This window comes from Tarenaya hassleriana, unplaced genomic scaffold (genome assembly GCF_000463585.1).
Source record: "Tarenaya hassleriana unplaced genomic scaffold, ASM46358v1 Cleome29, whole genome shotgun sequence".
NCBI classification, from domain to species: Eukaryota; Viridiplantae; Streptophyta; class Magnoliopsida; order Brassicales; family Cleomaceae; genus Tarenaya; species Tarenaya hassleriana.
The window spans coordinates 1,506,979-1,527,507 of NW_010966092.1; the positions used below are offsets into that span (position 1 = coordinate 1,506,979).

The 20,529-nt window shown below is 35.9% G+C and overlaps 4 protein-coding genes and 1 long non-coding RNA gene across 10 annotated transcripts in view; 3 read left to right on the plus strand and 2 right to left on the minus strand.

The window, feature by feature from the left end:
* LOC104818378 (FAD synthetase 2, chloroplastic-like) overlaps positions 1-314 on the plus strand; it is a 3,624-nt gene extending 3,310 nt beyond the window's left edge. The window contains exon 6 of one of the 2 annotated variants that reach the window (XM_019203090.1): positions 20-314. In XM_019203090.1, coding sequence (XP_019058635.1) covers positions 20-115 — 96 coding nt within the window. In that variant the 3' untranslated portion in view covers positions 116-314. The other variant, XM_010547946.1, reaches the window with a different exon arrangement.
* A 651-nt stretch (positions 315-965) lies between these two features.
* Positions 966-3,840, plus strand: LOC104818381. Of its 3 annotated transcripts, XR_772678.1 has the most exons (5): positions 966-1,394; positions 2,424-3,126; positions 3,238-3,360; positions 3,540-3,637; positions 3,748-3,840. It is a non-coding gene; the product is annotated as an uncharacterized LOC104818381 (long non-coding RNA). The 3 variants fall into 3 exon arrangements; XR_772677.1 differs by having other exon boundaries at positions 966-3,157; XR_772676.1 differs by having other exon boundaries at positions 966-3,126.
* LOC104818380 (GEM-like protein 4) lies at positions 3,311-4,605 on the minus strand. Its single transcript, XM_010547948.2, has 2 exons — positions 4,179-4,605; positions 3,311-4,071 (listed from the first exon to the last, which is right to left on the minus strand). The coding sequence occupies exons 1-2, from the start codon at positions 4,309-4,311 to the stop codon at positions 3,509-3,511; spliced, it is 696 nt and encodes a 231-aa protein (XP_010546250.1). The 5' UTR covers positions 4,312-4,605; the 3' UTR covers positions 3,311-3,508.
* Positions 4,606-7,506: 2,901 nt separating this feature from the next.
* On the plus strand, positions 7,507-15,366 carry LOC104818383. Of its 2 annotated transcripts, none has more exons than XM_010547949.1 (7): positions 7,507-7,534; positions 7,632-7,717; positions 8,715-8,959; positions 9,434-9,590; positions 9,705-9,790; positions 10,079-10,170; positions 14,864-15,366. In XM_010547949.1, exons 2-7 carry the CDS (start codon positions 7,637-7,639, stop codon positions 15,121-15,123), a joined length of 921 nt encoding a protein of 306 aa, XP_010546251.1. In that variant the 5' UTR covers positions 7,507-7,534; positions 7,632-7,636; the 3' UTR covers positions 15,124-15,366. The 2 variants fall into 2 exon arrangements, with proteins under 2 accessions (XP_010546251.1, XP_019058637.1); XM_019203092.1 differs by lacking the exon at positions 14,864-15,366 and adding an exon at positions 10,560-10,808.
* Positions 15,367-15,419: 53 nt separating this feature from the next.
* On the minus strand, positions 15,420-18,438 carry LOC104818384 (alpha-galactosidase 2). 2 transcript variants are annotated; one of them, XM_019203091.1, is made up of 15 exons: positions 18,206-18,438; positions 18,056-18,114; positions 17,912-17,968; positions 17,777-17,811; positions 17,561-17,664; positions 17,357-17,432; positions 17,133-17,257; positions 17,005-17,020; positions 16,727-16,794; positions 16,527-16,591; positions 16,368-16,450; positions 16,166-16,256; positions 16,021-16,070; positions 15,741-15,881; positions 15,420-15,656 (listed from the first exon to the last, which is right to left on the minus strand). In XM_019203091.1, exons 1-15 carry the CDS (start codon positions 18,343-18,345, stop codon positions 15,564-15,566), a joined length of 1,203 nt encoding a protein of 400 aa, XP_019058636.1. In that variant the 5' UTR covers positions 18,346-18,438; the 3' UTR covers positions 15,420-15,563. The 2 variants fall into 2 exon arrangements, with proteins under 2 accessions (XP_019058636.1, XP_010546252.1); XM_010547950.2 differs by having other exon boundaries at positions 16,727-16,778; positions 16,989-17,020; positions 18,206-18,437.
* Between the last annotated feature and the right edge of the window lie 2,091 nt (positions 18,439-20,529).

The following is a 20,529-nucleotide window of genomic DNA, read 5'->3' on the forward strand; positions in this document are numbered from 1 at the left end:
GGTAGTCGTTGATAGAGTGAGTGTCCATATAGAAACAGGGGAGCCGCTGCAACTGTCTGATTCTTCTGATGGAGGAGCTCCAGAGTTTCAGCTCCTTGGCATTGAATTTGGTTGAATCCTCAACTAACTATTTCTCTTTTTTAATTCAATGATGATCCACAAATTTCTTTCTTGTATTTGATTGAGAGAAGGGATGTAAAACGAGTTTGGCTCGTGGGTTGGTTCGTGTGGTGGTCCACATTTTACGGAGCCGAATTTAGAATATTTGAGTTCAGAAAAAAAAACGGATCAAACAAGTAAGTCTTTACGAGTTCGATTCATGGCTAGCGGACCCACGAGACAGGAAAAAAGTATTTTTTTTATTTTTAATGTTTTTATATATTTTTAAATATTTTATATAAAATTATATTTTTATTAGATATTTAGTTTGTTTTTTATAAAATTTTATTTTTTTAGTATAAGTTATAGTATTTTTAAATTTTTTTAAAAAAATTATATATTTGGTTTGCCAATGGATGTGGATTGGACTAATCAATATTTGGTTCATTAAAAATAGAAATTGGATTAAAATATTTTTAAATCGGAATGAGTTGATTTGGGATGGACTGAATCAGTCCCTTTTATAAGAGATGAAAGATTTTTTGTTGTCGGTATGTAAAGAATTTTTTTTAATAAATAATTATTGATTTTATGATATTATTTTAAACTAACTATTTCATTTAAAAAGAGCCCTTCTACACTAAATTTTTTAAAAAAATTATCAAATATTTTATCTAAATATGCCATATAAATAATCAAAATTTTAAATTGTTAAAAATAAATATATTAATTTGATCAATTTATGTCAATAGATATAAAAATGGACGACGGCATATAAATTGGATATTAATTTGGTAATTTAAAGATTAGTGTATTTATTTGGCGTATTGGAACAAAATAGGTATTTTTCCCTAATATTGGTTCATGGCAAAAGATTAGTGTATTGGTTCATGGCGAATGGATACGCATCATCGTCGTGAGAAGCGAGGAAAAAAATAACATGTCAACAAAAACCTTGTTGAACTGAGTTGAGCATGAAAACGGTCAATTTTTGGCGGAGGTCCGTTTCGGATTAGCGGTAACCGTGATTTTGATTTGATTAAATCCCGGCTTGCGGAGATTTCGCGAGTCCGATCATGGCGTCGGTATGCATTAACGAGGCGTTTGAACGACAAAGAGCTCAGATGGGTGTTGTCGAGGTTGGACAGCGACAGCGACAGCGACAGCGACAAGGACAAGGAGGTGGTCGGTCTGGTTTGCGAGACGAAGAATCTCAAGGCTCGTGCGGATTCTGACTTCTATGCCATCGCCGATGGATTCAAGTGCTTGTAGTCCACAAATGCGGGAATGTGAAGGTGACTGTTTTGGCTGCAAGTTCTTACCTTTCTGTGTTAATGGATGGTAATTTGCAATTTCTAGACTGAAGCTATTGTTTGGGTTTTTGGGTCAGTGCTGTATAGTAGTATAATGCTGTCTCTGTGGGTTAGGGTTACTGCCAATGATTTGGGTATAGAACGAAATTCTCCAATCCTTCTAAGGTTGCAAGTCATTGGCTTCAAGTGGTGGTGTTCAAATTTGAGATTTGACATATACCATAACCTTTGGTTGTCTTGGTGATGATCATATTCGTGAGAGCCGGTTAGATAATTCAACCTTAGTGGGGGGTTTTCTTGTTTGAATCCTACCTAGGCGATTATTTTGAGTAGGCACTCTATTTTTCCCTTCAGGTATGGATGTGTTCTTGGTTTGAGTTGTTAAGTCTGATGATGTGCTAGTGTTTTTGAAGAGTTTCTCTGTCCTAACCTGACCATCACACCCTTTTCTTTTCTACAATCTGGAAGTTCATTGTTTCTTTGGCCCAAGTACATTTCCGAGAGTTTGGGTTGGAAAGGAGCTTTTGCTCTGTTCCTTGCCAGTTGAACCACTCAATCTTAGTTCATCACACCTCTTTTTAGGCATAACTAGATAGCATAGTTAATCAAAGTATTATCGATATGTAAAGCAGCATGGAGTCATCTGTGTTGATAGTGGAATGGAATGATCCTATGCTTTGATTTCTAATCTTAATTGGGTTTTGCCAAGGTGACAGAAAAAGGATTTTGGCAACGTTTGACCATCTAGTTTATGGGTATATGCCATTTCCTTTTATATTTATAAAGCCAAAGAGAACAAAAAAAAATTGTAAGCTGGTTGGTATTGCTTCCTTCAATATTTTGGCTGGCTGCTGTAATTTTGGTTAGGGTAACTTTGGTTTTGCTTAACTGTTTTGAGGGGTGTTACACATTCTGGGTTGGAACCAATTGGATCTAGTCTCTCTTATCTTCAGTTTTTGAATGTATCCTACTGTGTATAGCTCACGGATAAAGGATTATCCGATGTTGCAGAAGGCTGTCGTGGCCTGAGGACTTTGCAATTTTATCGGGTGCCAATTTCTCAGAGACAAATTATTAATCGCTCTCTGAGAATTGCTGTGATTTACAAGCTCTTGGACTTCAAAATATCAGCAATATTACTGATTCAGACCTGAGTGATCTTGAAAAAGGATGTCTGAAGATAAAATTCTTAGCTATCAGATGCAGTAAACTCGGAGATGCAGGGGTGTTAGTTTTACAAAGTTGAGGGTGAATCTGTATTATCTTTGGCGAATTTTGCAAGAATTTGGAAACTCTAACAGCTAATGGTTGCCGCATATCTCTAACGTATCTAAAATATTGGCCGCTTACTCCTGTAGAGACAACCTCAAGAACCTAAATATGGGTAGGTGTCTGAATATAACTGACTCTTCCATAAGCTGCATCCTCACTCGGTGCAAAAACTTGGAGGCTCTTGATATCTGTGGCTGTGAAGATATCACAGATGCCGCTTTTCCAGTAAGGCATCTTCCACATGTGAAGGAAAGAACATGGGAGGAAGCTGGTCTGGTTTTCCCAAAAGGTCGTAAGATAAAATTTTCTGGGAAGTTCAATCGAACCAGATGTTGTTGCTTCCGTGAAACTCTCTGATTCCAACCTTGTGATGGGAGAAACAGGACTGTTTACTTCTTCTTCTTTTTAAGCCTGGCAACGGTGGTGCTCTTCAGATTAAAAGGTGCTTGTGAATCGACTCGAATGGCCTTAAGGTTATGCAATGAGCTTATGCACTTTATGCATTTGTGCAATTGAAGTCATCTGATGTTTCTTCTTTCCATAATGTTTCCAGCACTCAAGAACTGTTGGATTTGTACTTGGATTGACAATGGTGGTGCGGAACCAGGATAAAAGAACAGCTTATATGTTGAGTTCCTGTTCTTGCATGAGCAGTGTTTACAGTGGAAAAGAAATGGTAAAAATGAGTTTTGTACAATTTTTTTTTTTTTTTTGTCTTTCTAGGCTCCCCTAATTTCATTCATATGACAATTCTGATGAAACAAGTAAAGAAAGAGACGAAATGTTTCTTCTTCTCAACCTGAACCACCTCAGAGAACCCTGACTTATTGGGCATCGTCTTCTTCTTCTTCCAAGCTCTGAGACAGCGCCTGCTGAAGAGAGTTGAAAGCTTTCTGGTGGCTCAAGAATCCCATGAACCAAAAGTCGAAATCATCGACCGTGACTACTTCCAGGTACTTCTGTGACGGCTTCTCCGTGTTCTGGCTCTGGTTCACTCTCTTGATCTTGCTCAGTGGGATGGATACCTTGTAGTGAACCCTGACCGTGTCTCCCTCGGGAGAAGAAATCTTGATCGATCTTTCGCTGCAGAAGGCGATCTTCTTGGACGAGATGAAGAGAAGACCCGGGATAGGACCAGACGTCGTTGACAGGTAGCACTGGTAGGCCTTGAGCAGCTTCTCCCCTTCACCGACCCTGAATAGCCTCTTGAAGATTTTCTGGAGCCCTCCCACTTGAAGAATCCTCGCCCCCAAGGTTAGTTTCCTCTTCACTGTTTCGGTAAGCTTTGGTCCCAACATGGTCTGGTCTCTTGCCCCATTGGTGAAGGCGAAACCGTCGGTTTTCTTCCCTTGTGTGCTTATCCTTCTGATAACCGATTTTCCTTTGCCTGTCACGCCATAAAGAGATCGACCCGTTAGCTTTTATGAATTCAAAGAAAGCGATAGCGCTACCGAACCAAATGGGAGAAACATAAAAGGAGGTAAAGGCACGAACTTTGTTCGGATTTCTTGGAAGAAGTCGAAACCCGGAACTTGCTTACAGATGCCGTATCAGGCAAGTAACCGACGGGAGATTTCTCGACGGGAGGGAAGGAGATGACTTGTTGTTGAAGTCTGTTCGTGCTCATCTTCGACTGGAGAACGATGAATCTGTTCCCTGTGGGTTGTGAGTTTGGTTGTGGTCTGATGACAGAGGAGAGCGGTTGAGGAGAGATATATAAAGGGGAAGGGAAAGACAAGAAGGAGAGGCAGTTGAATCTTTGAAACCCCTTTGTGGTATTGAGGATGAGTCATGGATGGGTCATCAATGAAGGAGAAAAGCCACCTTTTTTAGGGTTTTTTTATTAAAAAAAAAATCTCTGTGGGAAGATTATGCATTTGGTTTGTTTTGGCTGCTTTTAGAAAGAAAAGAAAATCAAATGAAAAATAATAATACAAAAAAAAAAAAAAGTGTTGCGACTAAGAAGTGAATTGTCAAATCTTCTTTGTCGACTCTTGGAAGGATCTAGGTGTTCCCTACGAGGATTTGAATCAGTGACGGACCAAAAAAATATAATTTTATTATAAACAAATTTAATTTATGAGGGTATTTAGTAATTTTATTCAAAATCTTATAAAATTTATAAAGAAATTAAAATTTTTTAATTGATTGAACGGGGCATGGAATAGTTGGTGAATTAAATAATATGGATTTCCCATATCAAACTCTGATTCCATCCCAAAATATATTGCATAACCTACAATATATCATCGTTTTTTTACATGATTTCCATTGATAGACGAAGAATATTTTTTTTAAAATAGAGTTTATATCTTATATAAGCATTTTTTAATCATCTAAACATTTTTAGAACAAAGTTCGAAGGCTTATTATATCTTTGGATATGCAGCTCATATGATTTGTATTTACTTATGCAATTTAAGAGATTTAAAGATTATGAAATTTGTTGAAATGTGTCAAAAACTAAAAACGTTTTGTGAAGTGTTTTTTTTTTCTATTTTTAAATCTATCTTTTAAGGAAAAATCATCATATATATGATTACTTACGAAAATTAATTGACCATAATACATTTTTATTATAAAATATGATAACCTATATCAAAATATACTAAGGTTTAATATCAAATTTTCGATCCTTATACATATGAGGTAGATATGAGGCATGCAATTTAAATATTACAGGTCAGTTGGTTGGGAGCAGGCGGGCAACTTCTTGAGATGGGGGGTTCGAATCATATCGTCTCCCTTCCTCTGACCTGCTCGCCTGTCAGTCTATCATAATGGGCTGATTTACCTCCTATGCGTGTGTTGCAGGCTCGTGCGCGTGGGTTTGGGGTTTGACCCGCAGGCGCCTAAGTCCAACTACGGCCCGAGCGTTAGGTGCACCTGGTGGCCAGATCCAGCGGACTGAGGTCCATGGGGACTGTTAGGTGCGGATGGTGACCAGTTCGTCTCCGTTTGTAAGAGTAGATAGTCACGGGGTTCTCCAATATATCAAAAAAAAAAAATTAGCAAAAAAAAAAGATTACATGAAAAAAAAAAAGAACAAACAAGATCTACACAGTCTGACGTTAGACTCCGACATGCCTTTTCTCTTGCCCGCAAGTTGTCCGAAACGTTATCTTAATTAATGGGCCCCTAATTTTACTTAGCCATGTATTCAACCGTGTGAACATTTGTCGGCTTATATTTAGCCGAATAGGGTTTCCCATATTCCACGTGGATTTTTTAACTGCCACGTGGATTTTCTTATTTTGCTTGGAACAATTTCTCCGTTTTCGACATTGATATTGGATCTCTCTCTGAGTTGGCGTCGTTACTTTCTGACGCCATGAAACCATCATCTTCCACGCTAAGATTTATTTATTTTCTTGGTTATTATAAAAGCGATTTTGATTATAAAAAATGATATAACACAACGATAAAAAAAGGGAGTGATAGGTAATGGATCCCACCATTTGTAAACCACATTCGTCATCCATGTGATATGCACATTCAAGTGCATGCACTTATATACACACATATATATATATATATATATATAGTTAGTTGTCATGAATATAATACGACGTTAGAGGAAGACAATATCTACATAATATGTGTATGTGTATATATATATATATATATATATATATGCGTGTGTGAATGCATGTATCATAGTAAACACGGTTAGATTATTCGTATTTTTTTTCTTCTCTGTATTAGATTCATTGATTAATTAGCGTATCTGTGGAATTGTAGTGGTTGGGCTTTTGTAATCTGAAATGGGCCGATAGCATATAATCAGCATGCTGCATATATCGGTTATGTATATGTTACAGTAGCGTGTATCTATAGCCATATATATAAATATAAATATAAGTCTCTCTACATCTTTCTGAATTTAAATCTGGATATAAAAAATGGGGTTAAATTAAAACAAATATAAAAATGTTAATTTGAATAAATTTATTAACTGATCGGAAATTAGAAAACAGGTTAAATACAATGAATCATTTTTTACGAATAAAAAGCTAAGCATAATTCCAATTAGATAAACATTATTAAAAAAATAATTGGAACACAAAAACAGTGGGCGGGTTTTCCAGCATGCAATAAGCTTTCCTATTGTAATTGCCACGTCATTTTCTTTATAATTACATTGCTGTTATATCCAAACTTCCTTATGTAGACACACACGTGGATATAGGAGAATAAAAGAACACCGCAGAGAATATTTTTCAAACGGAATATTTAATTAAAAACAAGGTGTGGGGGCCACAGTGACGGTTACTAAACACAACTCATAATCTCTTGTAAATTATATATTATATATTATAATAATATTACATATATGTATATGTTTTTCATTAGGTAACGGAAAAGGAAAAAAAAATGCATAGATAAAAGAATTGTCTAAAAAAGAGAACAATAAGAAAACTCAAAAGATAAAATGTACAGAAATTCTCAAATATTTATATTTAGGAAAAACAACTAATATCTGATTTATATGTAATTTGTTTCATTCTATAATGGATATATATTCATTTAATCTTAATTTAATTCAGCTATGTATGTTTATTTTATAAGATAATTATGAGGAATATTTTAAGAAGATAAGCTCAACGACAAAAAAAAAGGGAATAAATGAAGTGTCAAAATTTATTACGAGTAAAAGAAATGCATTTTTAAGAGAAAGGTGTAAACTGCCAAATTGAGATAAAACTAACACGCAAAAATTAATTATCAATTATGACCTTTCTTTTAATTATCTTGGATTTTTCTTATATATATATATATATATATATATATATTCGTATTTCCTCACTCCATTCTTCTTCTCCTTTCTTCGTCTCCTCTCTCGAGATTCGGTACCGTAATTTCTCTCTCTCTTTTTTTACTCGAATTTCCTTGTTAGTTATATTACTGTAAATATTTTTATTACTGATACTATGATGTCTGAATCAGGGGGAATGGGTGAGAGTAAAATGTCCAATTTCGAGAGTTTCCTCGACAGCACTTGTGCTCGCGTGTCCCTTCATTATCCGCCCGAGGTAATAAATCAATTGATTTATTTTTTAATATTCCTCATCATATATGATCTGCACGTAAATTCGCACACGACGTCCATGCATTTTTCGCGTTTCCGATTATATTTCGCATAAATTCTCGCTTAGAAATTTACTGTTTTTTTAAATCTTATTTTTTTTATATAATAAAGAGTTCGATTCTAAATCGAATGGCTTGTACTTTTTGTTTTTAAATTTTGGTTAAAGAATCGACAACAACAAAGGTTGTTTTAAATAAATAATTTATAATTTTTTGTTTAAGATTTATCATGGAAAAAATCGAAGAATATAATGGTTAATACAATCGGGCCCACAGCTTTTTACCGTTTTATTTTAAAAAACATGTTTCGTCATTTTGTTTTATGATTATTTATCATAAATTTCCATAAAAAATAATTATGTACATATATAAGAAATGTAAATGCGTCATTTTTGCATAAAATATAAGTTTTGCAACTCATTGAATAAATTTTTTTTTTAAATATCTCTAAAGAAATATTCCCTATTATATAAGATTTATCATTCATTACTTACCCGAAAAATATCATTCTAGTGCATTTTATCAATTTAAAATTTTCCCAATTAATATATTGACATGTGTCAAACTTTTTTTTTGGTAAAATGACATGTGTCAAACTTAAACCGTGTAAAACAATTAAACTCGAATTTTAAATTATTCACGTACCAAAAATTTAAAAGTATTCAAAGTCAACAAAAATCTAAATCATCAAGAGGTTCAGCAATAATTTCTAATAAATAGTAAAGTCGCAAGAATCTAATTCAACTAATCGTCACTAAAAACTTTTTATTCATAACGACCGCACAGTTTGTAATCACTCGCAGTATGTAATTGACTAGTCTAAAACTATATAGGAAAATTTGTAAATATTAGAAATATAAAGGACTTTTTTAGAATTACAAGGCTTTAACCCGATTTGTAGACCCGAATAGTGTAATCGGACCCTAAATCAAATCTGCGCAGACTTGCGGGTCATACTCTTCGGCAAAAGATGAACAGTCACAGTCTCAGGCTCCGATAGAGTTGAGGCATTTCTGGGATGCCTACGAAGATTGGAGCACTTATGGCGTCAGTGTTCCTCTTTGGATCGAAGACACTGCGAAGCTTACTCAGTATTATACTCCTTATCTCTCCGCGATCCAGATCTTCACAAAACCCAAGCAAATTGCCGATGATTCTTCTGCTTCTTCTTCTTCTTCTTCTTCCAGGTTTCGTCGCCTTCGTTGATTTCACTTGTTTTTTTTTTTGCGTTTTCTATATGTCTTGTGGTGTGTGTCGTTTGTTTCCACTTCGAAATGTCTGTGTTTTGTGTATGATATGGTATTATTTGATGTGAGCAAATGGAGCTGAATCTGTGTCGGTTGTCTGGCTGTCGATTTTGGAAGGATTGATTCTATCATGATGTAGATGTGAAGATGTAATTGTTATTACGATTGATTTGTGAAACGTTTAAGGACCATAGTATGCATGATTTAGTTAGTTTGGCGTTTTTCCAAGAAGCATAACTTTTATGACGCGGAGTGTTCTTTTCTTGGAAAGAAGTTATGCCTTGGAAGCTTACAAATGTTCGAATTTACTATGCTATCGGTCACTTGTGTTTAGAGGTTCTTGTGGAACAATACTTGGTATCTGAGCTCATAATTCGTCTATGTGTATATGTTTTTTTTTTTTTGTGAGTGTAGGACCTTGGTGGCAGGAAAAAGTGGTGAGGTGAGCGCTGAATGTAGCGCTCAAGGAAGTGACCCACACCGATTCTTGACCGCTGATCATCTGGGTAACCTTTATTTTCAATATAACGAGACCGATAAGCCAATTGACAGAACTCCTCTTACATATATGGTATGTTGTGCATATCTATTTATTCCTGTGATGTGGGGTTATTTTCTTTTCTTATTTACAGCATTTGCGCTCTCCTTGCTTAAATATCATGTGGCATCTTTTTCCGTTTTATAGATAGCTGAGCTTGCCGAGAAGCACCATGGTTTATTTAGTCTGAAGACTGCGGAGTTGTCGCAATATAGCTGGCTTTCCATAGCTTGGTATGTTTAATCTCCTATTACCCCCTTCAGTTTTAACCCCTTGTTTGTTATAAAGTTACTTTGATCCTTAATCAATTCCTTTTAATTGACTTGGATATACTCTCATAAAGAGGAACGATAGCATTACCTCATGTTCTTATGAGTTTCCATTTTCTACTCCTGATGTTCACATGATTAATAAGTTCTTCTATTATGTATATTTGATGCCTGTTGCTACCTTTACCCAAAATTGCAGAACTTTTTCAAATTAATGATGGTAGTGAATCGGTTTATTCGTAACTGTTTTAGGTACCCTATTTATCAAATTCCATCTATGAAATATTGGAGGGAATTATCTGCATGCTTCCTAACATATCATGGATTGACACCTACCATTCCAGGTACCTTGGCGAAACAATAATTAATCTTGTCATTATTGATTAAAATTTTCTGTGAAAATAAATCTGATGCAATATCCACAGGAAATGGACAGTGAATTTATTGATTTATTTTTACTCTTTTCTTGTTGATGGTTAGGAGCTTTAAAAGTTGCATATTTTGCTCAAGTTTTTACCAACACTACACTTTTTCACCTTATTTGTAGATTCTAGATATGTTCTAAAGTGTCATGCTATCTTTGATACAACAATTAAATATGTTAGCCAAAATTAAGGAGGGAATATAACTTATATATGATTAGTTTTATCCCAGCCTAATTCCGAAACACTTCACGTTAGAGTTCTAAGAATGCTATTACAAGAAAGCTATCACATTCTTTTCCATTTCTTAGGTGGCAAAGTCGAAGATAGATGTAAGGGATCTACTTTGAGCTAGCTTGAAACTTGTATTTGTGAATTATCCGAAAACAACACTCTTCTTTCTACTAAATGCTTTGATCCTTTAAAGAACTAAAAGTTTTTTTTTGTCTCATCTCATCCACTAAATGGATGTACTGTTAATAGTTCTGATCCTGATGTTTGTCTGGTCTCCAGGATCACTTGTAACTCCAAGAGAAAAACTAAACAAACAATTTCATTTCTCCAGGAAGTTTGAACTCTATATTCTATAAATCTTAAAACATTTTTTTGCCACATTTTTCATTTGTAGTCAAGTACCAATTTTCCCTCTTCTCTCTTGTCATGAAAATCCACATAACTTACTAATTGCAAATTTTAGATTAAAATTTTCTCAAAGTAAGCATAAATGGCATAATTGCCCGTGATCGTTTAGCACGAGGTTGGTAGTTGATCATGCAATTCGTTGATCTTCAAAAAAGGAATGAAGAGTAAAGTTTCGTTAAAGTGGTAAAGGGGAAATTCATTTGGTAGTTCATAGATGTTTCTTTCCAATTTTTCTAAGAATTGCAAGATTCAAAAGCCATTTACATGGGAAATTCGTTGACAACTATGATTTCGTCAATTTATTACTCGTTTTTCCATCCTGATACATAGTTGTCAATGAATTTATTAACAAAGAAAGGTTTATATAAATGAGGAGGGTGGTTGTGGCTTTTGTTGTGAAGTCTCTCACACCCTTCTTTGGGAAGGGTCTCAAGGGATTCATTTGACAGGGTTAGGTAAAACTCTCGAAAGCTAACATGCTCATCAGTACATACTCTTGAGAGGTACATGAACTCGTGCTTATTGTAACGGAAATTTCGAACTCACATCAATATGGTATATGGTTGCTAGTTACACTATAGTATATATAATCAATGTATTAACCCGAGATATATGAGAGAAGTCTATGTTAGGAATCTTTCAAGAAATCAATTCTTTCTTGCATGGTTTCCTAAAACTTAATAGAGAATACACATTAGGCTATTCTAGTTAACTTTTAGGGCGCCATGGTTGAACTCCAGAAAATGCTAGTCATTGGATCTACGTAGTCGGTTTAAACTCAAGCAAGCCTATGCATAAAGAAAGAGGTTGGTTATGGCCTTTAGCTTGATGGTGCTACATCTTACGTATTCTTGACCATGGAAAGGGGAGGGCTCTCATTCGTGGGATCATTGTTCACCTTTCTTGCTAGATGGGAAGGTTGCTAGAAAAGATTAATAAATATGAGAACTTGGATAAGTCTTCTGGACGTATATTCACTTTTCAAAGAATGTTATTCCGTCCTTAACCATGCAAATGAGATTTCCGTTATACATTTTTCAGACAAAGAAGATACAACGATATTGGTTTACTTTACCGAATATCGTTACACAAATGGTAAAAATGAAAGAAAACACTCTTGCAATAATTTTTTACAACAAAATATGCCAGAGAACACTTCAAATCTCTTAAGAATAAGTTATTTGTATTCATACCTTAATAAGATAATTTTTATTCATACCTATTCCGACTCTATTCAACATCCACATCAACATCGCCTTAATCCCAAGTTTATTTAGGATCGGGCGCATGAATTCTTCGTTTTCACTCGTTTCAATTTATTCTGACTCTATTGTATCCTATTAATAGATATAGTTAATTGTGATCAAGAAATATAAACAAAATAATTGTGTTTCTTTGTGAAACTTTATATAACTTCACAAATAAACATTTGATAATGATAGAAATTAGGATTTCTATTGAGAAACGATTGATCTTGAATGCAATTCGAGATACATTTGCCTCCCTTTTCTTTAATCAACTCTCTGATGTTCTATTCATTATGGAAAATGAGTCTCTCATAAGGGTACGAACCCTACGTCTTGGTCACATCCGACTAACCCACCGACGAGAACCTTAGGCCTTAGGTCCATCTTATTCACTCCCAATCTCACACAAAGATAAACAAACCTCCAACACAAAAGCGCAATAAAAGAATAAAGCCAAAACTACTAGTTGAGGCCATCTCAAGCAGCTTGGCCTTACCTTGCCCCTGTCTCACGTACGTGAAGCATATTGGGGATCTATCAGTTAGGTAACTAATTACTCAAAAAAACGAATAATTTCCTATAATGCCTAAAATTATGCCCCTTGATTTGAATAACCATGAATCTTTAACTTTTACTCTCATTTATCTCTGGTTTAAACAAAAGTGGACGTGTAAGACTAAAGCATATGAAACAACGTTTTAACAAAACATTACTCGGAGTCAATACCAAAAGATCTCACATTATGTGAGTAGTTACATGGTCATGCATTGCGTCCTATCATTCCCAATACGTCACGAAGTCCAAACCGTCTATAAACTACATGTACAATATGAGGTATCATTTCCAAAGCATAATGGGTTAAATTACTATGACTTATAAATCTATATTATATCATTTATGAAAATTTAACTTCTCCACAATACCAGTAATATATATAGATAATCTCGTGAGGGGGTAGAGGTTTATTATCTAAAGCCCTACAAAATCTTGAGAAGTTATAATATTGTTGGCATGCTCTTTACAAAACTTTGATCCGTCTTGATTTACTATCTCTGTTTTTTCCCTGAGAAAGGAATCACTTCTTGACGAGAGAATTTTCTTTCTTTTGTTTTTTCCTCCTTGAGTGCTGGGCCCTTTTTTTAGGGATGTTATATCCAAATTTGAACTGTGATTGATCCAAAAGGGGGAGTTTAAAAGCATGACACGAGTCTACACCACATCCACCTTCAGGAGAATTCACTTCTTTCTTAGTAATAAGATCCAAATTTTCAATACATCACCTTGATTTATTTAGTAATATAACATGTTTTTAAACTCTTACTAAAATAGTCATTTATGGTTCCAAAAGTCATTTCTATCCTTCTATTAAGACTTAGGTCTTGCTATTTATCTATATTTTTAAAGTTACCTTTGTACTTCAATATTTATTTTACTTATTTTATACTTTAGAAAAAAAGTATTTAATTTACTAATGCTCCCATAATAAAAGGGCAACGTGGTGAACAAAAAATCGCGCTGAGTGGGGGTCCCACCGCAAGGTGTATTGTAGGCAAACCTTACGTTGTAGAATATTCTGCAAGAGACTGTTTCCAGGACTCGAATCCGTGATTTACGGATCACAACGGCAACACCTCAAACAGTGCACCAAGACTCTCCATAGTAATAGGGGAAAATTATAAGAACCTCTTTCATATAGGATTTAGAGCTCAAACTCAAAGTCCTTCCATGTGCTAACTTTACCGTCAATTCCCCTTTTTGAGAGCTGATTCAGGTGTAAGCTAGAAGTTGCAACCGTTAAGTTCCCTTCTGTATAATTTAAGGTATCTTATAGTATGAGTTATGACAATGCAGTAACACCGAGATCAGGTGTTGCAATAGGTTTTTGGTAGATCATCATCATATTGCATGATACCTTTGTGAAATTGTTCTAAATCCAATACATTAGACAATGTGTAGTTCGAAACTTAGGAAGTATTAATGATAGGGATCTAGTTTATGGTATATGAATATTTGCGCAACTGAAGTCCGAGTACGTTATGTTGGATTTTATGAAATGTATGGCACATATTAAGCTTGGTTTTCCATGCTTGTCTAGGGCAGATTCAGTTTTTCCTGCAAGCATTATTTGTCACATTACCATGATTATTTTGGTGCAGGTTTCATCATAATTGTTTTTAACTTTGTTTTTTTTTGTCATAATCGTAGGTATGTTTTTTTTGTCACGGTAGCATAGTACCTAGTCTCTAATCACAAATCGTGCGAACTAGGGTTTGAACCCTGGAAGTGTCACGTGAGTTGTCAGTGTTTAGACCACTGGCTCATGTGCTTCCGACCATCACAATTGGTTTTTATCAGTAGTATTTTTCTTGATTGATTACATTTTATTTATTATTAATTATATATCCTCTTTGTAATGATTTGGACTTTATATGGAAGTTTGTGGTATGTGTTTTGAACTTTCCTTTGCATCAATCAGCAGTTTGATTACATTTAAAGATGTTCTTTTTTGCTCCATTTTCTTTATCACAGATATCTGAAGTTAGATTGCTATTCGTGCATGGCAAAAAAGCCAAGATATTTGCCAAATAACTGCGGTCACAAGTGATAAATGTTTGTTATATATGCTTGGTGCGGGAGACCATAAATTCGAAGAATATGTTTGTATCAAAGAGAGTTCTTTATTCGAATGGGTCTGTGAATAACCCAGTTTTGCTTATGTTGTACAGGAGCATTGCCCAACGATGGGAAAGCCAAGGCCAACGTTGGATCATCAAATGCAAAAGTTGCGGTGCCTGCTTTTGGAGCAGTGACTCTCGATGGCTACAATAGGTTTTGGGCCGGTGCAGGGATGTTATGTCTAGCGAGGATGGAAAAGCTCGAGGAAGCTGCTGACTCGTGGTTGGAAACAATTGGGTTCAAGCATAGTGATTTTGACTTCTTTAGGGCCCGGAGGCCCTATCGCCCACCAATTACAAGCAAAAGGTAATCATTTCTTGGGTTACTTCCATTTATCTGTGAGAGCTGGAACCGTATATAATGCCGTGATCGATGATATCGATGGGAAATTGCTATTGAATGCTAACCCTATGAATGGTATGTTAGTGTCATAGTAGTCATCCATAGGCAAAGACATGCTGAAAATCTGGATTGATCGGTTGTACTTTTGGACCAGCATTTTGGGGGATTTTATCGGTGATTCTAATCTTATGGTGTGGATTTTCTGATTTTTCCCCTGCCTTGTGATTCCAGTTAACGATATTCCCTCTTTGATTCCTGTCATCGTAGATCCAACATAGGAAGGAAAACCTTAAATAACTTAGAAACATTATTACAACTCAATAGTTTGATAGGGTATAGTTTCCTTGCTTGATTAGCTGCGGTATTTAGTGCGGAATAGAGATATCTGTGTGGTCCTTTTCTGGCATCCTATGCTTTGCGCCTCGTAAGAGTGTACATTTTGCAAGCATGAGGCTCCACTAGAGCAGAGATTTGGTACTTAACTGCTGACTTAGTTGAATGCTGCACGACATCATAAGAAGTTTTTCTTTAGTTTTTCGTGAAAATAGGAAGCATTTCTATGCATAATAAAGTAGGAAGCTTTACCTCCCACAAGTCACGAACATCGACGACGGTTGATGAGCCGAGGCCAATGTCGGTCCAGCGAGCCGTGATGTTAGCCTGTGATTCTCCTCTGTTCCACAGGACGATCGCGACTCTTTTCTTGGTAAGAGGTCCTGCCCATACCTGCATTTGTTCTCTTAAGTCTTATTCGTGTGGCTCGGGTATTCGGGTAGTATTATTCACGGGTACCCGAGAATTTTTCTGGTTTATCTGCCTAGCCCTAGAGGTTTCATAGTTAGTATGTTAGGTTAGGTTAGATTACCTCAAGATCACCCTCTTTCTTGACCTTTTTCCCCTGGACACCAAGTTTGTCTGAACACCGACCAAACAGTTCAAAGTAGGATCATCAGTTCATGTCTGGTTCATAAAAAAAATTCATTCAGATTCGTTCAGCCTTTTGTACTCGCCTTGATTCACTGCTATCACCTCCTTATTGCTAAGCAATTTGAAGGTGAGTTTGTCCATCGATCTGATATCGCATCCAATCAACAGCGGAGCCTATAGAGAATAAAAAATCCGATCTTAAATCGGTTTAAAGATGGAAGAACCATCATCATCATCATCATGGTGCATAGGGAATTCTGCATAGTGTATATATCAGTTCTGTACTTTTGCCAATGCCCAGATGCTGAAATGGGACCTGTATTCTTCAGTTGTCATTCCTCCATTTCCCACTTCCAGCATGTCTGGATCTGTTCCAGATTACGAGTAGTCGAATCAGAATCTCGTCCGAGATTAAGGAAAGGGTTTCGGATCCGAGTATAGTACCGTTCCATGATCCAGGTTTCGCGTAAGATGCCCATCTATCGTTCTGATCGGCTATGAGTGTCATGCTATAAAGGGCAAAGAAAAACACATCAGAGGAACATTCAGTTCTTTTGAAGACAAGAGACCAGTTATGTTATGTTTGGTTAGAATGCCGTGAAGAATACACATATACACCCACATATATATGTGTGTGCATGTACCTCTCCCATTTATCTTGGATGTCTCCTGTTGTCCTCCAACTATTCCCTACACCTCCTGCCCATGTCGCCTATGCATAAAGAAAGAGGTTGGTTATGGCCTTTAGCTTGATGGTGCTACATCTTACGTATTCTTGACCATGGAAAGGGGAGGGCTCTCATTCGTGGGATCATTGTTCACCTTTCTTGCTAGATGGGAAGGTTGCTAGAAAAGATTAATAAATATGAGAACTTGGATAAGTCTTCTGGACGTATATCCCTACACCTCCTGCCCATGTCGCTGGATCATCTTGTCCCCTTTCAATTTCGCCGTTTCTTTCATCAAAATCTCTTTAAGGGCAAAATCATTTCAAGAAAAAAAAAATAAAGTTGCAAACTTTTTTTTGGAGTTTGGACTGTTTCTTCTTACCATTCACACAAAGAGAAGAAGATGGATCTGCCGGAATTTAGCAGAGCTCTGCCCATCTTCATGTACCTTTCTCTCGGATTAAGACCCGTGTTCGCGCAGTTGTCGTATTTCAAATAATCAACACCCTGTTGGAGTTTTCAGTATGCAAAAAACTGACATGAAGGGTCTTTCTCCCCGTACGTACGTACGTACGTACATACATACATACATGCATACATACATACCCATGAGGCAAAAGTCTTTGCATCTTGTTCTTCGTGGTCGAGTGAACCCGGCATGGTTGTGCTACAAGTAGTAGTCCTATGCATGAAGAAAACAGAATAAGATGACCAGAAAAAGATGATTGTATATAACAAAGATTTGGGATTATATGTAGCATAGAGAGTCCTGTCATATATATGTATACATATACATGTACGTGTATATACCCAGCATCAGAGTAGATCCCGAGCTTAAGCCCTTTGCTATGAACATAATCTGCTAAACCCTTTATTCCTGAAGGAAAGGTTGATGCTTTGGCAACCAAATTCCCCTGCCATTACATAGAAAACCATTGATTTAAAACACTTCATCATCATCATCATCATCATTGCATCCCCCGCCCCCCCCAACCCCAAAAACAAAATGGGTTTTTGCCCCTTTACCTGAGAGTCCCTGTTGAATTCACCCCAGCAATCATCTGAGAACAGGAAATGAAACCCACACTAAATCAGGCAAAAGAACAGAGGACATGAACAAACTCATCTGTAATAAATCTTGTTACTGTCTCTCTCTCTCACCTATGTTGATGTACTTGTACCCTAACGCAGCAAGCCCGCTTACCACCATTGCATCCGCTGCAACACAGTTTCAATATCATCTTCTTCCACCTTTTTTTTTTTGTAATGATCATAAATATGTGTGCAAGTGTAGATTCGATTTACCGGTCTGTTTGATGAGCGTCTCGTTGATGTTACACTGGAAATGATTCCAACTGTTCCATCTGATCAGAGGAACGTGAATACTACTTCGTGACTTGCGAATCAAGAAAAAAGAAAACGGAGGAAAGAGGGTAGTGGGGGTAGGATACGAACCCCATTTGGGGAGTGAGGCCAAGCCCGTTGCTCAACAGCGTTCTCCTCCCGCCCTGCGTTTGCGTCTCGTGAACTCCTGCGTTTGCGATCACGACCAGCGTCAGCAGGTGAAGAAGTAACACAAAGACACGCTGAACCATTGCTTCAATCCAATCGTTGCTTGAGAGAGATAGAGAGAGAGAGAGAGAGAGAGAGAGAGAGAGAGAGAGAGAGAGAGAGAGGCTCAAAGGTGATGAGCAAATCTCTCTGCCGAAACTTTAAATGCGCGAAATAATTGGAATAGATTTTGGAAATAAATCATAAATGTAGTGCCCAAGTGGGATCATGAAAGAGAAATTCAGTTTTACGCGTGTATATATATGTATGTATAATTGTATATGTACATGTACATGTAACGTAGGTATAGTCTCTAGTCTAGGGCAAGTGGGGCCACAACTAAGTGATGTTGCTTTGTCGTTACGGTCTTTTGCTCCATCCGTGTAGAAGAAATGTATCCTTTGGTTAGTTTCCATATAATTTGATTTGTATAAGAAAACTAAGAAAGTTTTTTTTTTTATAATTCAGAAGTTTACTGGACCTTTGGTCCAACTATATCTGCCTAAGTGTCGAGAAAGTTCAGGTGAATATTCCTCTCCACACTTGGATTTGAACGCAGAATAAAAGTATACTTTGTATGTTCTCTTATCACTCGACCACTCAAATTTGGGTAACCAAGTTCAGATTTTTTTTATATAAAAAAAATTGAATAACCATACGCTGTATACACGTTTCTGAACCCCAAGTGTGACGCATAAAGTGGCCATAACAAGTTATTTAGTTGTAACAAATAAGAAATATATAAACATACATACATATATACACACACTGACACATACACATTCTGGCAATCTTTGTCTCTGGGGCAAGTGGGTTCAAAGTGATCGTCTTGTAGCATGGACATAGAATCTTCACACATTTCCATAATTCAACTGAAATAAAAAAGCCGAATTTCCTGACATATATTATTAAATTAACAATTGTACATTAATCTACTATATATATATATATATATATATATACTGTCGCATCAAATTCCATGCTTAACACTTTTGTCTGTAGTAGTAGTAGTAGAGTGGGAGTGGTTGTTGTGATGTGAACATGTTTCTGCAACATTTGTAAGCTGTGTTTGGAGAGAGCAGTTGTGAGCTGTTCTCTCGTATTTATATGTGTATATACGTATCTTACATGTATGTATATACGTATATTATACGTATAGACAGAAAGATGATAGTGTACTTTCTGTTCTTGAACATTTATGTTTCCCCACAAGGAGTAATCTTGAAGCGAGTTTTCGATCATGAAATCCCATTGTACAGACACTAGCTTGAAGAGTGAACCATTTCATAATGATCGGAGGACCCATTTCATTGAAGAGTGTCTCTTAAGCAAAGAGAAAGACCAAGTCCAAATGGTAGAGGTGAATTCGGTCCGCCCGGTCCCAACACGTATTTGGTCCGAGGGTTTTGGGTTCGGATTCGGATCGATCCGATTTTTTTTCGAGTCCAAATAACCAGATCTGAAACCTGATCCTATAGATTTCGAGTTTGGATTCAGCCTAATCTATAAACTTGTTCTATGATTTTAAAATTTTAATTATTTTTAAAAAAAAATTTGGTTTCGAGTCAACCTGAAGTCCGATCTAGACCTAACCTGAAAGTCCAAAATTTTTTGAATCTCGACATATAGATCCATAACTCGCTATTTTTCGGGTGCACTTGGAATCTCGTGCCAAAATTGACACCCATACAAATGAGTTAAAAAATAATCTTTTTTAAAAAAATTATCGGACAAATTTAATTTGAATCTTTGATATTTTAGCTTTGTGAGAATAAAAAGGCTAAAATTTATTATGAATTTCATATTATAGATATGATAGAAGAGTTAAATGTTCGTAATATAATATGTACGAGTAAATATATGTGATAATTATCCAATTAATTATGTTTAATTTAAATAAAAAAATATATGTAATAGTCTGAAAAGATAAGATACAAGGATATGTGATCTTTCATTTAGGTGTGGTGGTTATTAATTTCAACGAAAAGGCATGTTTCACACAAGTCAAAGATGTTATTTAGTTTAAATTAAAATATGTCGGCAAATAACTTTCAATCAAAAGAGTAAATATTAGGGTCGATTAAAATTTTATTTCAATTAATTAAATAATTCGTTTTTTTAAATGAAGTGTTATCTTCAAGATATATATATATATTTTTGTTTATTTCTTTTAGTTTCCTATAAATATATAATTTGGAGGCATTGAATGGCAACCATATAAGAAATAG

What these genes read in the sequence shown, in the direction of transcription:
- LOC104818384 (XM_019203091.1), bottom strand. Translation starts at nt 18,345, where the DNA reads ATGGTTCAGCGTGTCTTTGTGTTACTTCTTCACCTGCTGACGCTGGTC. An exon ending in GACGCTCATCAAACAGACCG is followed by an intron (nt 17,969 to 18,055) that starts GTAAATCGAATC and finishes ACTGTGTTGCAG; the next exon opens with CGGATGCAATGGTGGTAAGC. An exon ending in GGGATCTACTCTGATGCTGG is followed by an intron (nt 17,433 to 17,560) that starts GTATATACACGT and finishes CTTCATGCATAG; the next exon opens with GACTACTACTTGTAGCACAA.
- LOC104818380 (XM_010547948.2), bottom strand. Translation starts at nt 4,311, where the DNA reads ATGAGCACGAACAGACTTCAACAACAAGTCATCTCCTTCCCTCCCGTC. An exon ending in TTCCAAGAAATCCGAACAAA is followed by an intron (nt 4,072 to 4,178) that starts GTTCGTGCCTTT and finishes ATGGCGTGACAG; the next exon opens with GCAAAGGAAAATCGGTTATC.
- LOC104818383 (XM_010547949.1), top strand. Translation starts at nt 7,637, where the DNA reads ATGGGTGAGAGTAAAATGTCCAATTTCGAGAGTTTCCTCGACAGCACT. An exon ending in CCCTTCATTATCCGCCCGAG is followed by an intron (nt 7,718 to 8,714) that starts GTAATAAATCAA and finishes AAATCTGCGCAG; the next exon opens with ACTTGCGGGTCATACTCTTC. An exon ending in AGCTGGCTTTCCATAGCTTG is followed by an intron (nt 9,791 to 10,078) that starts GTATGTTTAATC and finishes TAACTGTTTTAG; the next exon opens with GTACCCTATTTATCAAATTC.